The sequence below is a fragment of the Numida meleagris genome, chromosome 6 (genome assembly GCF_002078875.1).
Source record: "Numida meleagris isolate 19003 breed g44 Domestic line chromosome 6, NumMel1.0, whole genome shotgun sequence".
Lineage (NCBI taxonomy): Eukaryota > Metazoa > Chordata > Aves > Galliformes > Numididae > Numida > Numida meleagris.
In genome coordinates this window covers 35,508,800-35,526,239 of record NC_034414.1, presented here as the reverse complement: position 1 = coordinate 35,526,239, position 17,440 = coordinate 35,508,800, and the positions used below count along the sequence as shown (strand labels likewise).

Below are 17,440 nucleotides of genomic sequence, written 5' to 3'. Positions count from 1 at the left end.
ACTTACCTCAAAATTGAATTCAATAGGTATGAAAACCATATGCTTATGACAATCATTTAACGGAAAACTTATTAAAATACTGAATAAAAATGAATAAATATGATTTACCCCATTCTTCACTTTGTTGCACTCACACAAAAATGAGAACATTGCTATCAGCAAAAAAAAAAAATCTTTGTTTTTTAAACATCTACTACATTCCGAGAAGCTGTATTAGGAAAAAAAAAAAATCTTTCTAAATTAAGGTTTCCACTTACTGATGCAGTGTATCAGTTAGAAAGAACTTGTGATTTTCTATAAACATACTTCAACACAACTTAGAAAACTAAGAAATACAGGACTAAAGTGCGTTCTACCACCACTCTGATGTAAGAGGGGACACAGCGCAGAAGCACCACAACCAGTCACACTTCTGAAGGCAGTGTAGAATTCTCGGGGAAAAAGGCACAAAATCTCATGAAGATCAAGAACCTACTGACCTCTTTGTTAAGTGAGTGGATAGCAATTAACAATAAGCCACCATATTTTAAAACAACTCATAACCTACACCTTTTGGATTTCATAGTTCTACTGCTTTTATGTACAAGACTTAATATGAAATTCTACCTTACCAAAAACTTCATACCACTGTTATACTACATACCATCGCTTAAAACCTTGGTAGTAAAGGGACCTCCTGATTTGCCTGATTTGCAACCAGTTGGAGGGCTGCTCCAAAAGTAATGTCTACCTTATTATGCTGGCCAGTGATGTCAGAGGCGTATTTTGGTGGGATGGCAGTAGAAGTTGAACCTTTCCACCAACGTTCCATTACATCTTTTTGCCGTGCAACAGATGGCAGCAGAGGGGCACTGTGACAAAATGGCATCTAACATGGAAGTGCATATGAAAAAAAGGTGTGGAACTGAATTCCTCCATGAGGAAAAAATTGTACCCACTGACATTCATCAACACTTGCTGAACGTTTACGGAGACCAAACAGGACGTGAACACAGTGAGGTGGTCAGTGGTGCATTTCACCACTGGTAACGTGCAGGGTCTTGATCATAGTTACCAAAAATGCATCGCTAATGGTGGTGACTGTTGAAAACTAGCGTTTCGTAGCTGAGAATTTTTTGTACTGTATCAAGTAATGTTATTGTGATGATCTTTGTAGCTGTTGTAGTTTCCGTGGAAATAAATAGGAGACATTACTTTTGGACTGACCTATGCGTGCTAAGTACCAATACCAGGAGTTGGTCTGAATGATACTTGTGGGTCCCTTCCAAATCACAATATTCTATGATTCTTTATTTGAGAAAATGGGTCTGATCCATGGTTTTCTTCTTACCATACATTTGAGGTCACAGATAAGCAAAGGCAATAGAAGACTCATACTTCTTAAGGGAAAAATCAATTAAATCCTTTGTCACAATTCTGTTGATTTGTTACCTGTCACCACTCAACACAATCACAGACAGCAGAGTGAACCCCCTGAGGTTATTAACAATTTGGAGGCAATAGCATTGCAGCTGAATTAACATTTGAGTTTCATATATGTCAAAACACTGAACGTTCTTCTAAACTTGACATCGTGGAAGCTTGTGTACCACCACATAGCTTTAACATTAAATTTAACTTTTTCAGACATTCTGGCTTGTAGATATATGGGTAACTGTCATTACCATGCAAGACTGCACCTTGAAAGATAAATATACCATTTGCTGCCTGATTTTAAAATGACTCCCTTCATCCCACTAAGTTCCTAACATTCATTAGACAGGCTACTGGCAATTGCTTCTGTTGAACAATGTCAGACAGGTAAGACCATTACAGTCTATTAGATTTTGTGAGATGCTAAGCATCCTTTCAAAAGCAGTATTTTTAATTCTTGCTTAAGCCAATGGGATTAGAAGGTAACCTATATATCTCAAGACTGATTTGTCAAAGTTCATATTCCCTACAAAAATTCAAATTCATAACACAAGAGGAAAATGAATGCATCAGTGCATAACAGTGCTGCAAAGTTTAACTGAATACATGCTGTGAGTTTACAGCATTGCCAGCTTCTAATTAAAAAGCAATCATGAAGAAAAACAATTTTATTGTATTAACATTAATATGTAGCAGCTAGAGACAAAGAAACTACTTTTCTGTATTAGCCTTAACAGTTTTTGGCATATCTGCCTTTCTTTCCACAATACTGAAATACTTCTTAATCTTTATGAAACTTAGCTCAAAAGAATGCAACACAGTCTTAATGCAGACATGCTAAAAATTCCTGAAAGTATTTTTTCCATCACCAAACTACTGACACAATAGTTACTTTGTGTGTTAAAAAAAACAATTAATAGAATTTTTACCAGCATTGCTAAAAAAAACTTCTTAAATCTTACCAGTCTTAATTTCAAATCTCAGAAACAGTCAAATGATACACGTACCTGCAATTGGAATATTCTGTGAGATTGACAGTTGTACATCTCCAGTCCCAGGCGGCATATCAATTACTAAATAGTCTAGTTGACCCCAGTCAACCTAGAAGAAGACAATAAAATAGATGTTGGAGGTTTGAAGGGTTTTTATTTAAGGCACTTTTAAAGAACACAAGGACTGAAACAAAATGCATTATGTAGAACAGGTGAACCAAGGACACCTCAAAGAATGATACTGAGACAATGTCATTTGTTGTGTAACAAATATTGCTTAAGAACCATTTCCATCAATTTTTGACTAATTTTGCATACCACTTATCAATTCTTTGAAATTATGTATAATTTCTTAAGCAATCCTTTTCTGGTTTGTTGCTGTGAGATTATTCATGCATGGAGAACTATTGGTACTGAATGTACTGAATTTTTGCTAGGAAAAAGAGCTGTTGATTAAAAAAAAGATTTGTTAAATTAAAAGTCACCAAGTATAATATACAGATCTACAATGTACATAAGACATCACAGAATAAATCAAGATTACTGGTTGCTAGGCATCAAATGAGAGTGACGAAAGGTCCTAGGCTCAAATCTGGAATTGCTGTGATTACTTACGTTCTTGATCAGTACAGACTTCCTGGTGAGCTAAATAACTCTCCCTGGAACACTGTGTACTGCAGTGCACATTCCCCATGAGCTTCAATACAGGAAGCTGTTGAGCACTGCAGCCCCTCCTAACACAGGAAAGGAAACAGTACTACTCCATATTATGTAAAGCCATGCTATGCTTTGCCTAAACATTTCCCAGTGGTTAACTAAGCCTTGGAAGACCCATGATTTGACTCTGACATGGTGTAGGTTAATACCAGAGCACTCTTTCTAGCCAGCAATAATGATACAAAGTCTTTTGTCTCTGCAGTACAGAAGCTTTAGAAATCATAGCCACATTAAAAATAATGCAGATGCACAGATGTCTCCCCTCACTCTTCTCTCCACATAGACAATGTGATTATATTGTATATCTCTGATTCAAACTACAGATACAGTCTATGACCTGCACTAAACAAGAAAATGCCAAACAAGAATAGAATTTCATCTTCTCTTATTTTGCACGTTTCCTTAGTGTCATCTGAACAGCAAAAACAATTGCCATTTTTGCCTGACTCCAGTTATTGTTCTGGAGTGTCAGAATTTGTCAAGGGAACGTTCATTTCATTGAGTCTTTGTACGGATAAAGATGCTGGGGAAGCACAAATGATGCTAAATCCAGACCACTAAAACAATGCAGCAGTCCAGCAAGAAACAGAATGGTTCAGGGCTGACTGATAAAGACGGAAGATTTCAAAGCGCTTACAGGAAAGAGGTGGATGGGGAAAGGTGAGTTACCACATCTTGCTTTAGACATCTAAATTAGGCACTCTGAAATGATCTCAGGCCCCCCTACCTTTCCTTGTTTCCTTTACAAAAGCTGCAGGAACATTAAATGGTGCCTAAGACCATTTCTAGCTAGATAGAAAACGCTACTTATGTTAACAACAGCAAACACTGCACATCACTTTTTTACATTTAGTATTGATCTATATTATAATACTATCAATATTTTGTCAGTGAAAATGACATATGCCAAGCAGATTTTTTAAGTAATTAGCATTCATAATCATATCAAGATTATAATAATTCCAAGGAAAAATCCCACTTATGTGCAAAAATATATACCCTAAACATAAGCATGAGATACAGAAGCCAGATTATTTTAAAAATCTATCATTTTTACTTGTTTTTCTTATCTTGCTTTGTAATTAAGCAATATTAATTACATACCAGTGCTTGCAGATGTTTCCTTTTCCAGAGAAGATTAACTTTGCTCAAATGAAGGCATGAACTTTAAATTTCTATATTTCTTAATTAAAAATTAACCATTACAAAGGTGATAAATTGAAAGGCTACTGATACAGATGCTACAAAGCAGCAGTAGCTTACAAGAGAAAAGTCAAATTCCTTAAAGATCTGCAACTAAACACACATCTGCCATAAAAAGTGTAAATTTAAATATACAAGAATAGAGCCTTCATGATAATCACAACCATTTTGGAACAATAAGGTAGTGAGTGTCTGGTTAATACAAAGGATTACATCAAAATACCCTTTTTCCCCCCATGCCATGATCCTGGCATCTTTTGTTAAGACCAAATTTACAAGTCCACTCATCATGTTCTCCTTCCTTAAATCCTTCTGTAGAAACTTCAAGTAAACTCATTTTTTACCCTCTGCTTTGCAGCAAGATGCAGCCCTGAAATACATCTGCAACTATCCATCCCTACTATTATTCTGACTCAGTTTCCACTTACCTAGTCTGCCAAAACCAGTTATGGCTGTAGAAAAACTTGGATACTGAGTCATTGCCAGTTCTTTACTACATGAGCTCAGCTTGAAGGATCACCTCAAAGGATATTGCAAAGTAGTTCAAAAAAAAAACAAAAACAAAAAAGCACAACCCTCACCACCCTTACCAGGGATGACTGAAACCAAAATTGAGCACACTGTTCTTCCCGTAGCTAAACACTGTCTAGTTTCACGTACAGTTGCTGGTCCTGACTTTATGTTAGCTCTTCTTGTGGAACTAAGTGACCTTCTGGAACTGTGCTGCAGATTTCCTTCTCAGTCATAGAATCATTAAGGTTGGAAAGGACCTCTAAGATCATCTAAGTCCAACTGTCCACCTACCATCAATATTGCCCACTAAACCATGTCCTTAAGTACTACATCTACCCTTTCCTTAAATACCTCCAGGAACGGTGACTTCCCTGAATCACTTCCCTGAACAACCTGTTCCAATGCCCAAACACTCTTCCTGAGAATAAATTCTTCCTAATATCCAAACTGAACAGATTTTAGGTTCTTCAAGCACTAGCCTCCTTCATCAAGCTCTACGTGATCCTTCTACCTGGAAAACATCACAGTTCGCCAAACAGAAAAAATCTAGACCCTTTCTATTGCTTTTCCAAACACTGATGGAGAATATCTCAGAGGCCAGTAGTCAGCTCCTTTCTTAGGCATGTACTTCTGCAGGGCAGTTTGGAGCCACGTCAGAGGAAAAACGTCTAATGCCCAGAGGCTGGGCATTAAGAAAATGCTCTTCACCAGAGGGTGGTCAGGCATGGAACAGGCTCCCCAGGGCAGGGGCCATAGCACCAAGCTGCCAGAGTTCAAGAACTGTTTGGACAATGCTTTCTAATAAGGTTTGAATTTTGAGTGGTCCTGTGTGGAACTGGGAGTTGGACTTCAAGATCTTTGCAATTCCCTTCCAACTCAGGTTAATCTTTGTTGCTCTTCTAAGCAGAGGTATCTGCCTTGCTAAAAACGTCTCCATGTGGAGACTTTCATAAAAAAACCTTACCAGAGGAGAAATACACAAAACAATTGCTGCTTAATAAGTTGCTTCCAAAATTCACTTCGTAGAATGGGAGAAAGGGTACAGAAATTTGAAAGCATCAGAGCTTTCTGCCTCAAGCTCGCTTAGTAAGTGATCCCATAACAAGAAGTTCCTGGACTGCAGTATGAGTAATGATTTCTGTTCATCTCTGATGATGTTAACAATGGAATTTCAAGCACATGGTGAACCTCATGGTGAATCTCATTGCTAGGCAACAGAAAAAATACTCTTAGCACACAGAGCAATTACATTATAATGTTTTAGCTAATTTATGGCACTGAAATCTCCTTACTTCTTTATTTTCTTCAAATTAATGGATTGAAAAAATTATCCTCATCAAATTAATTCCGTTCCACTATAATTCCTATGAATCTGACAAGAAAAAAAAATTGAGAAAGTACACCAATCCAGCAGCAGTGTAAAGGGCATTTTGCTGCTCTACACAGTAGCAGCAAGACAGGCTCTAGTCACATCAGTTCAAAAATACAACAAGAAAGATATCTAGATGTGCATGTGTTGAATATGTACAAGAATTATCCTCCAAACAACTTACAGTTGTGCCAATACAACTGTTGGAAGTTGGACGGCAAACTGGATTGGAAAACTGCTCCTTATTCAAAATAATCTTTTTTTTTTGTTTTGCTTTGAATTGTTAAAAAGAGCAAAGCTAGTATTTTTCCTGGGAGCGAACAATATCCTGTAGCCGTTATGGACCTGCTCGGGTGCAAATTGGAGAATTCTGCACCTCACCACATTTCACTCTGTAGACTTTTGCTTACTGCAGAATAGGCGTATGATGAACACTGGAGTTCAGTTGCTCCTCCATCACCCTCCCACAGGAGTATGCAATACGACAGGCTTTTATTAAACACATTATTAAATATAATTTGGAAGGTGTAACTTTCATTATAGAAATACACACATTATTAAATGAGGAAAAAAAATTCAAGTCTTTTACTAAATATTGGTAAAGCAGAAAAAAGAGAAAGAGACTTTTTAATTAACTTAAAATTAGAACATACAGTCATAGGAGTGGCTTTCTGAAATCTCTTATTGCCATTCTTTCAACATTATTAAAACGGGACGTATAATCAGGCTGTGATATAAAACACTAATTTGAATGCAAATCTCGTTTACATGCAAGAATTCACCAACTCAGGATCACCAGTCCTCATGTTCTCATATGATTCTAAGTGCGTCTGTATGCAAATGTCCTTGTAAACAAGTAAATGAGCTCAGCTTAACAGCAATTACACTAAAGGAGTTCCCTTTGCAAGCACTAAGCGGACAGCAGTTACAAAAGCCTGCCTGTAGCATCTGTAAACTGTCAGCACCTCCACCCATGTATAAGAGTGATAAAACCTTTGACGTTCTAATATAAACAGTGTGTAAAACATTTCAAACCATAGAAATATAATTTTGCTTTCCTTAAGTATGTCATTCATCTTTTTTAAAAAAGGTTTAACTTGACATTTATTGTTAAGCAACATAATTAAGTGCCATGTGCTTGTGGTTTTTTTCCCTTGCTCAGAAACACCATGAATGCTTCCATGTAAATTACTTGAATCAATCACTGTTTATGTGACAATTCATAATCAAAGCACCAGATACGCATTTTGAGCAAGGGTTCCAAATAGCAAGGCAAACCTCAGACAGACCATAGAAAAAAATACGGCATTTCTGTTGAGGAATTAAGCCTGGGAATCCTATGTTCATGAGGTAAAAATGACAGGATATTAGCACAGAAGGATTGCTACTTGTGGTTTTGAAGTAATCCTGGTGTTTGGTAAATAACAGAAGATATTATTTATTTGTTCGTACTAAGAGGAATACATGCAGAGTTTCAATCAAGCAGCACTGCAGGTGCAGACTTGGCAGCAGCCAGCCACGCTCTGAACACCAGTATCAGAAAAGTTTAAGAGCTACATTGGAGACAGCCTAAGGTCTATTCCTGCCTATCTCCCCTCCTCCTAACCACTGTGTTGGGTATACATGTGATTTAGTACAGGCAAACAGCTGAACAGAACAAAGCTCAGAAAATTTGTTGTAAACTCAGAATATGTACAGAAGTTTTCATGTATCTGTTAATACATGAAACAAACATGAAAGATGAATTCCCTGAAAATTTACTTAAATACTCTGCTCAAAGATATGTAGACAGTGAGGATTAAAATGCAGTTTCACATTATATGAAAACAGATTATTCATAGTATGATGAAACTTAGGATATTATAATTTTTAAAAATATGTATTTATTCTCACAAATACTTGATTAACCAAAGAACAGGAGATGCTTAGTCCCTACAGAAACTTTCACTCCACTACTGAAATAATTACTTGAACATAGCAGCTTCTTATACTACAGCAGGAGATTCCATAGTGCTTAATGCAACTTGACACTTTCTGAATGAAGAACACTACTCTTCCGACTTGTCTTATGATGCTTAACCAATCTTGAAGACGAAAAACTGATGCACTGCAGTAACTCAAATTCCCTCTAAGGTATTTTTGAGCAGCCACTTTTTTTTTTTTTTTGGGAAAAGTTCAGACAGAAATTGAGGTGAAGCCTAAGAACAGTTTTCTCCAAAGATTTCCATGAGGAGAAGGAAATTCTCCTATTCCTCCTGAATATAAACTTTAAGTGCCTAGTTGTGTTCGAGTCAACCACTGAAATGGGAACTGGCCTCCTCCTCCTTGATGTTTTTTTATAGCACTAACATCTGAAGGCAGATGAAGAATATGATGCAGTAAGCCTGACGTTTCTGCCACCTTCACCAATAAAACCTACAGGTTAACCTACCTAAACTATCATATCCCAGAAGACACAATAACCAGGAGTTTGATGACAGGCACTCAACACCAGGCTCCAACCCAACCACAAGAAGATCAGCCAAGGCTGCATTGGCCTCAGAGGCACTGAGATGTGGAGCAGCTTGACATGTCCATAAGAGTCTGAGGCTGGACACTGGAGATAACTGAAAAGGAGTAGATGTGTGCATCTCCAAAACAGTTACTGGAGATGGTATCAGCAATATTGTGTATAAAAATCTCCCACTACATTTGAGTAACTGCTATGGAAGAGTCTTTGTGAGATGAAATTTGTTTGTGAGATGAATCTTATTTCACAGTGATTTGAAGCACTTGCTCTCTAAAAGAAGACAGTTTGAGAAACAAACGCTGTTATGCAGTCAGTCTTGAGATTGATCATTCATCTGCTGCTCTCTACCCTTGATTCACAAACAGCCTGTACTATATAACACAGAAAACTTTTCTTCAGAAATATACCTTCTTCCTGTCCATTGATATAAAATTGTCTGCAGTTCAGCTTCTCAATAATGATGTTCAGAAAAGAATTGTGGAAGACAATTTTCTTATGCCTTTTAGCAATGAAGTTCAGCAAAAAAATAAATTAACATAAACCTAAACAAATTGGAAGGAAGTGAGTTAGTATCATATCATCCAATTAAATAACCAGGTTGATGCAATTGCTTTACGGATATCACCTAAACAATTAAGCCTCTCAGAGTTCTGCCTAAGCACAGAGGGACATCAGCATTATTTAGCTATCAGTTCCAAAGTTAACAAACCACTTTTAAGGCACTGTTATTAGGAATCCATTTCAGCTTGTAAGATTTACATATGCTGTCTGCATTGCTAACAGATATCAAAAGGGAGAAATTTATTAAACCAGCCCTCCACATATAATTTAGCCAGTATTTCTCTAATAATGTTAAAAGCTGATGTATAATTCAAGACTGAATGCCTAAGCCATACAATGGAAAGCTATTTGCCTAAATCTCTTTACAAGTCATTTAACTTCTTCAAACTTCAGTTCATATTCTGGTTTAAAAAAAATTCTTATTTAATTTATTAATAGGTTAATACAGGCACAATTTTGTGACTCATTGAGAAACAGATTTTACATTAGTACTTAAACTGAAAAATATTAAATTTAAAAAGTCAAAAGATTCTGTTTATATATATAATGGGGTTTTTTTTGTACAGAATACAGAATTTCAGGAGGCAAGTCTTAAGACCTTCAAGAAAAAGATGACAGAAGAAAATAACGGTAGATGTCGTTCAAATCACTTAAGATGCTGCTGAAGAAAGCTCTCCAATATTACCATAAAGAGAGTAATATAAAAATTGGAAAAGAATCAATTAGATGTAGGCCACTGAACTGAGGCCAGAGACAGTAAATCTCAATACCGAACTAGATTTTCTGTCTGGTGAGATGTTATCTAACCTCAGAATAAGCAGCCTTGAGGTGAAACATTAATTTTTCAATAAAGTGTTACATGCATATATTTTAGAATAACCTGTTTTCCCACAAACATTGACAAAATTATATTGTCCAAACTTTATGTACTTAAAATTCATAAGCATATCCTCCCTATTCACTGAATTTTGAATAGTCTACCCTTGCTAATGAAATTAGCATTAGAGTCTGCCCGGCTTACCCTGGAGTACAATGATCAATGCATCCAACAAGAAACAAAAAATCACAGCAAGGCCACATAATAAGTATATGGAACCTTTCACTTCCACAGCAAGACTTAAGAGGATGAGACAATGAAAAGAGAGTGTAACTGAGAACACAGGCAAGAGCAAGCAGAGTAAATCACTGACTCACTGGGATTCTTAACCATGGACTGGTCCATAGACTGTGAAGCCGATACAAGCTTTCTGTTAAATGAACTGCCCTTATGTTAGAAAGTTGCAAAACCAACTACATACAGATTGTCCTTACAAAGAGTGGAATACAAAATGCATATTAAAAGGACAGACAAGATATAGCAACAAATATAAATAAATCTAAGAATTAGATACATTTTGCAATTGCATACACAACTTTTCAATTTAAAGATGTGCTTACTGTTAGGGAAGTAAAAGCATTTACAGTGGATTAGACAAACAGTCTATGAAAGCATTATACATAAGATTGCCAAAATAATTGCCACGCTTGCAGATCCATGCTTTTGCATCCACCCATGCCCTCAGTTCTAATTCTGCAACAATAAATTAAAAGTGTTATTTGTAATCTAAAGCTAATTAAAATAATTTGCTGAAAGTGCTGATACCATGCATTTAGGGTCATTAAGTGATTAACCAAGAAAGGGTCAGGTTCCATATTTTCATCTCCATTCTAGATTTTAATTTGGCTCCAATTCTTACTTCTTAATTAATACACAGAAAAAAAAATATTTAAAATAAGCACCAACTTAACTACACAGAAAAAGAAGCATATTCCAAAGGCATAATTCTGCTCTAACCTATTTTTCTTTTAAAAGACATTGTTGATTGAGCAAAAAAAACAGAAAAGTGGTAAGGTTTTTCGGGTCAGGAGAAAAAAAAATACATTAATCTTTGGTACCTTTAGCACAATTATTTTACATTTGTGTCAATCATTTTGTAAGTGAGAAATAATCACCTTCTGCAAACAACATAGGTACAAAACCTGCTCATAGTCTTGGATACCCACATTTATTTTCTGGGAGCAAAAGAAATACAGAACGATGCCATGGGTGAAGGATCAGTCTCTCAATTTCAGTGGTCAGAATGGAAGCCAATTCATTAAAAAAAAAAGTATTAACTCAATTAAAAAATTTGTTAAATTCATACTTTATATGCTAAGTAAATTTGAGTGATGCTAAACAATCTATTAGTGGTGTGGCATGAGGACAGTAATCTTCTGTTTTGAACAAAAATATGAAAAATGCCAAAAAAAATGGAAAAAAAGTCAAAAAAAATCAGCATTAGTGAGCTCCAACTACATATTCAGAAGCAACTCAAAGCTCTCTTGAAGATCTTGACTGCTCAAGGAGTGAATGCAGCTGCAGCTGAAGAAGGTACAGCAGTGGGCAGACCAACGCCTTCCTCACTTACACATATCTCCTCAATTATTATATTTTTGTGCGTATGTGTTTTCACTGTTAAGTGTCAGAAGGCTATTTACTTGACTTGGCACAGCGAAGTCCAAACTGACAAACCAGCTTGAGAGTAATCAAACTACAATTTGGCAATCACCACTAAAAACGTATTGCTGTCCTTAGGCAAAGCACTGCTAACTAGTAGAAAACATTACTATCCTAAGAGTACAATTTTAGTTTTAATATTAACTGCAGCACTAATAAAGAAAGTTTGGAAAAGGTATGTTGAATTTTGATTTTGTTTCATTTCTGATAGTTAGGATAAGTCTCAGTGCTTCCAGAATTTCTTCACCTTTCTCATCATAGGAGTATTTACCAGCAGCTTTCAGTCAGATGTCCTTCCATCCATAATTACTTCAGCTTACTTTTGCAGTACAGTTTTAATGACACAAGGACAACACATTTGACCTAATACTTGGGAAAGCAGGACCCAAAACCAATGCATAACACCTCATAAGCAATTCATCTGATTCATGGAACTCAAACTGTGAATTATATGAGAGTTGGGTACCTGTAACCCAGAGTAACTTGAATGTTTGAGACAAAACCACACACATTTTCACCATAAAATACAGATAGTGAACACTCTTCTGCAAATACCAGAATCTCTGCTGTGCACCAAGTGTCAACCAGAAGCCGTTTTGGGATCCAATAATTATATATAGCCATGTGAGAGAGGAGCCCTGCAGTCTTATAGGAGCCATCAGGGAGGCATGCCCAAAACGCACCCGTCACTGATAACACTGAATCCAACACAAAACTGAGTACTCACAGCCATTTAAAAACAAACTAAAGCCAGAACACTGGTTCTGCTGCTGTAATTGTGGGTTTTAATATCATAATTAGATATGAGACAATTCATACAAAAAATGGAAGGTATGAGTTTCAATTTCTCAAGCAGGTGCCATTTATCTCAGTCACCATACAAGGAAAACAAGATTCACAGAAGCAACAATGACCCTATACATAAACTCAGAGTTGTCCAACCCAGGCTACACTCAGGTGCTGAAATCCAGGACACACAGAAAGTAGGACATATCTCATAGGCTTTTCCTAAGACTTCTGCTCAGAATCAACAGTATTGTTCATTTCCAGCCTGTGACCCTCCCAACTTTGACCTTAACACCATTAATTTCCACTTATTCCACATTAGGCTTCAAACTTCAGAACTCCTTATGATACCACATGTGTTCTGCTAATGCAATAGCAAAAAGTTTGAAGGTATCTCCAGGATGGGACAATAACCTCTCAGCAACACTGGGAATGACAAAGGAGTTATTCCCACCATCCTAGATAGATCCAGTTCAGGCTTTCTTTGGCTGTCAAACTCCATTCTTACTTAAAAGAGCTACAAAGAACAAACAGACTCCCTTTATTATTTTAAAAGAACAGAGAGTGTGGAAGAGTGGCATATGAGATGCCTACAACACTTGATATTTTGTGAAGCCTCATGCAAATAATAAAAGCTTCATTTAGGAAAGAAAATAAATAATGCCTTCTCTTTTCTCCATTCCTCTGCCACCAGTACTCCTGTTTAGCAAACACCTATGAACATGATCAAATGTCCACCTCTTTCTTTAAAGGACAAAACTAGATGACATTTTGAGCACAAAGTTCTGAACTTTGCTGCAGACAGATGATATGATCCTTTAAACCTCAAAATAGTTTTCTTTAAAGCTCCAGGAATAAAACACATGTGTGTATCAATATCATTTCTAGCTTTAAGGCAGCCATTAGGCCTCTAGTTCTCCCTGCCTAGTCAAACCCAGAACAGTTGCATGTTTTACATCTGTTTTATTTTATGCAAAGGAGGGCAGACGCATACCTGCATGATTTGTGCTGGAGATGAGACTACTGGAAGCAGAGCAAGGAAAACATTCTCACAGCCTGTTCCCACAGCAGTAGCTGCACAGTCATAACCATGACAGATGAGGAACCAGGCCAAGAAATGTTTGCTGTAAATACATTCTCACTTACTTGTAAAGCGTTTTTTTTTTTTAATCCTTAAGCAGTTAAAATAGATTTACTGCAAAAGCTTCCAGTTCTGCGCTAAGTTGCTGGCTAATGTTTCTGTTTTCTTCTGGCTTTCCTTTCATTTCTTTTTACAATTGTTGATTTCTTTCAGTGACTATAATCCTTTTTCATATCAGCTGCTAACACAAGCCAATAAAGCAACAGGCATCTGTATAAATTTTACTTGCTTCATTAGGGGAAGAAAGGCAACAAAACAGGTTTTGCAGCTTCAGATGGTAACAAAAGAATCAAGCCTATATTCATTCAATCACACCTTTCCCAAAAGACGCAGGAATGCATCGCACAGGAGTGACAACAGGAATGCTGCAACTTCACAAGGAACATGGAGGGCCTGGGGGAGACAGGAGGAGCTTTCTGTCTTCTCCTACATTTTTCCTGAATCTAATGCTTAGCTTCTCATCTCTAGGAAGTACAATCATTTCCCTTGTAATATGTACATACTGGCTGGGACTGGTTTAGGCAGTTCTCTATGAACAGACAAGGCCATGCAAAGTGATTATTAGTATTTTTGCAAATTAGCGTTGACTACACAAGCAATTCCTCTAACAGGCTTTTCAAACATCAACACTACAAACTAAAGCTCAGTTTCAAGCCCACTGGCTTGAGGAGAAATTTCTCTATTTTTCCTTTAGTCTGAGCAAAAGAAATGTAACAAAAATCAGAATAGACTTTTTTTTATTAAAACAATAGACTCTTTTATAAGGTATAAGAGAATCATCTTATCTTGCCCTTGAAAAAGGTTCCTTAAATTTAGTGATGAAATAAGGCATGCCTCTTGACCTTCCCTCCTTTTAAACGAAAGCTCATGGAAGATTTAAAGAAAAACCTCACAAGCATTCAGTTACTTTCTGTTGTCTGCTGGTTGGAGATACAAGCCCATGAAGCACAGTCTTAGGAGCTAATCAGAGCATATCTCACTGCAAAATTTGGCCACCATTATTACTGAGTTTTGTCCCCCTTCTCAATAGTAAATACTGACCTAAGTAAAACAAATACATGGTATCAATGATACTCTGTACAATCGTTAAGTGTGGATCTTTTAATTTTTGTACTTTGGATCACAAAAACATTAACAGAAAAGCATCCTGATTCCCCTAAGATCCAACTGCCTTTGTCGTTCCAAAAACACTGATATCTTAGCTTCCCCCCCAAAAAAGACTTTAACCTGGCCTGATAAATTTTATACTCATCTCAGGTTAAGATAACTCAATAGAAAAATAAAATACAAGATATAATTTCAAGACTGTTGAAATGCTGGCAGCATTTTTTTTTTTTAATATAGTGACACCTGGTAAGACTACTATATTTTAAAATTATGCACTGCAAAGTACAAACACATCTTTGTAGTTTATTATATAAACACAGCTTTGTTTAGCTCTCTGAAACGTAAACTGTAAATATCCTGCTACAGACTGTTTCAGTTCTCCATTACTTGAAGACTGGACAAGTACATGAATATTGCAAAACAATTCAGGGTTGAAATAAGCAAAAAAATCTCGAATGAAAAATGTTTCAAAAAAGCATATAAAGAAAGAAGAAAATAAAATCAATATTCAACATTTAGCATACATACTTTAGGTCTATTTTGTTGATAAAGAGACAAACATGGACTGTTAATATATTAAGATGCAAAAATATGATAAGCTACTGATCATTATTCAACTTTCTGATCACTTTTGCTACAATTTCCCAGTACAGCACCTCTCTTTTCTTATCTCTACAATCTACTGGCAGCACAATGCAAGTTATGCCTTCAAGGGAAATCACTTGATGGAGTGTCCTTCCTAAACCAAAAAGTATAAAAACGAGACTCTAAAAAATCTTCTTGCTTCTTCCCCTGCTGCAGAGTTGTTTTTTTTTTTTTTCCCCTCCACTTGGTCTTTACATTTACAATAAGAATAGTTTTCATCATTGACTCAGTACTACTATTCTGGGGATCTTTTCAATTCACTCAAAATATAGCTGCAAAAAAATCAGAGCCATCAACTTATTATTGTCACCTTCCTCCTGATCCAAGATGTGTCATTCTCTGCTGAAACCTAGTTCACTGGTCCCTTTCATCCACTCATTCACTCTCTCAGTAATTTTATACCAATGAGATACAGCTTTTTTTTTCCCTCCCAAACCACTAATAATTCTGTCTTTCAGCAAGCCCCTCTGATAATTATCAATAAGTGATCAAACACAGCAAAACTGGAACTTTACATCAAATCTCAAAAGCCATACATTTAAAGGATAATGAAGAAAACCTGCTTTTGTTACCCTACTAATCCATACCTATTCTTTTAAAGCACTGGCAAAGAGCCTGAAGGTATCTCCAGGAAGGGAAAATAACCTCTCAGCAATGCTGGGTATGTGTTGCTGACGTGCATTTCCACCATCCCAGGTGTGGAGCAGATCCAGCTCAGGCTTTATTTGACTTAACTCTATTCCTGCACGCCAGGCACCCACCTTTCAGGCATTGCAACATTCAGTACAACAATACCCATGTCCCTGTTCCATCTACCCTACAGCTACTAGAAAGAACAAAAGACTTCCTTATCACTGGGAAAAACAAAAAACAAAAAACAAACAAACAAAAAAAACCCAAAGTGGGAGCCTGGCATTAGGTGTCTGCTATCTTTACCGAGAAAAATTTGAAATAAGGAATGAGAATTCCCATTCAAACTTAAACATTTGCTATCTTTCAAATCCGTGGCTTGCTCTGCTCCATAGTCCATTACCAACTTCATTCCTGCTTGCCCTTCTTCAACCTTTCTCCTAAAACCTTAGGATATAACATTTATTCTTATTTGTTTAACTTCATATTTTCACATCATTTGTTGTCATCTTTGAATTTGTCTGTTCAATTTAGATGACAGGATTAAAATAGTCATCACCATTATCAGACTAGAGTTCTCCACACCCTTAGACTTTTGCAAAGTCTATACTATATCCTGGCTGTAAACTACTACAGCTAAAGCAGAAAAATTACACTAAGTCTTCAGCACTACTTTGTTTATGGCATTGCTACTCAACTCTAAGATGTGTGAGAGCTCATCGAGACACCCAAGCCTGGTATACTCATTTTTAAAGCCCTTACACATCACGGTCCTTCTCTCATACCTTCTGTTTTGATAGGATATATATTTTTTTTAATTTGCATTTCCTATTTAGAATGCTCATTCAAGAGATAATTTGAGTTTGACTTTTTTTTTGTCTCTTTCTTCTGGTGCAGCACCTCTCAAGTGGCCAAATTACTAGAAGTGTTACCAAGGAAAATACGTTCTCATTCATTATGTTAGAACTTGCTCATTTGACTGAAAGACTTAATCATATATTAATTTGAGCAATGACGGTCTAGCAATGCAAGTGTGACTGTCTAGTTTCATGATTAGGGCACTCACATGAGAGAGAGACACCTTCATTTCAGTCTAGATTTTGACTGAATGCTTTAGCCAGTGATCTTCTTGTTATAAGACATACTCATTTTCTCCCATCTGAGCTGCAGCTTTTAAAAAGTTATATACTGGTACTCAAATAAGCAGTTGGATGCCTATTTTAGAATTAATAACAAAATAATTCAGGTTGGAAAAGACATCACGAAGTCATCTGGTTCATTCTTCCACAAAAAGCAGAACTTAGAGCAGGTTACTCAG

General features: G+C 36.5%; 1 protein-coding gene across 9 annotated transcripts in view; it reads right to left on the bottom strand.

Moving 5' to 3' along the window:
- The window catches only part of NUBPL (nucleotide binding protein like), a 120,388-nt gene that overhangs the window by 53,529 nt on the left and 49,419 nt on the right, over positions 1 to 17,440 (bottom strand). For all 9 annotated transcript variants that reach the window (XR_002440898.1, XR_002440902.1, XR_002440900.1 and 6 more), the window contains one exon: positions 2,421 to 2,514. Coding sequence is in view for 1 of the 9 variants with exons in the window: in XM_021403807.1 (XP_021259482.1) it covers positions 2,421 to 2,514 (94 nt within the window). In the remaining 8 variants the exon portion in view is untranslated. The remainder of the gene's footprint in view (positions 1 to 2,420; positions 2,515 to 17,440) is intronic.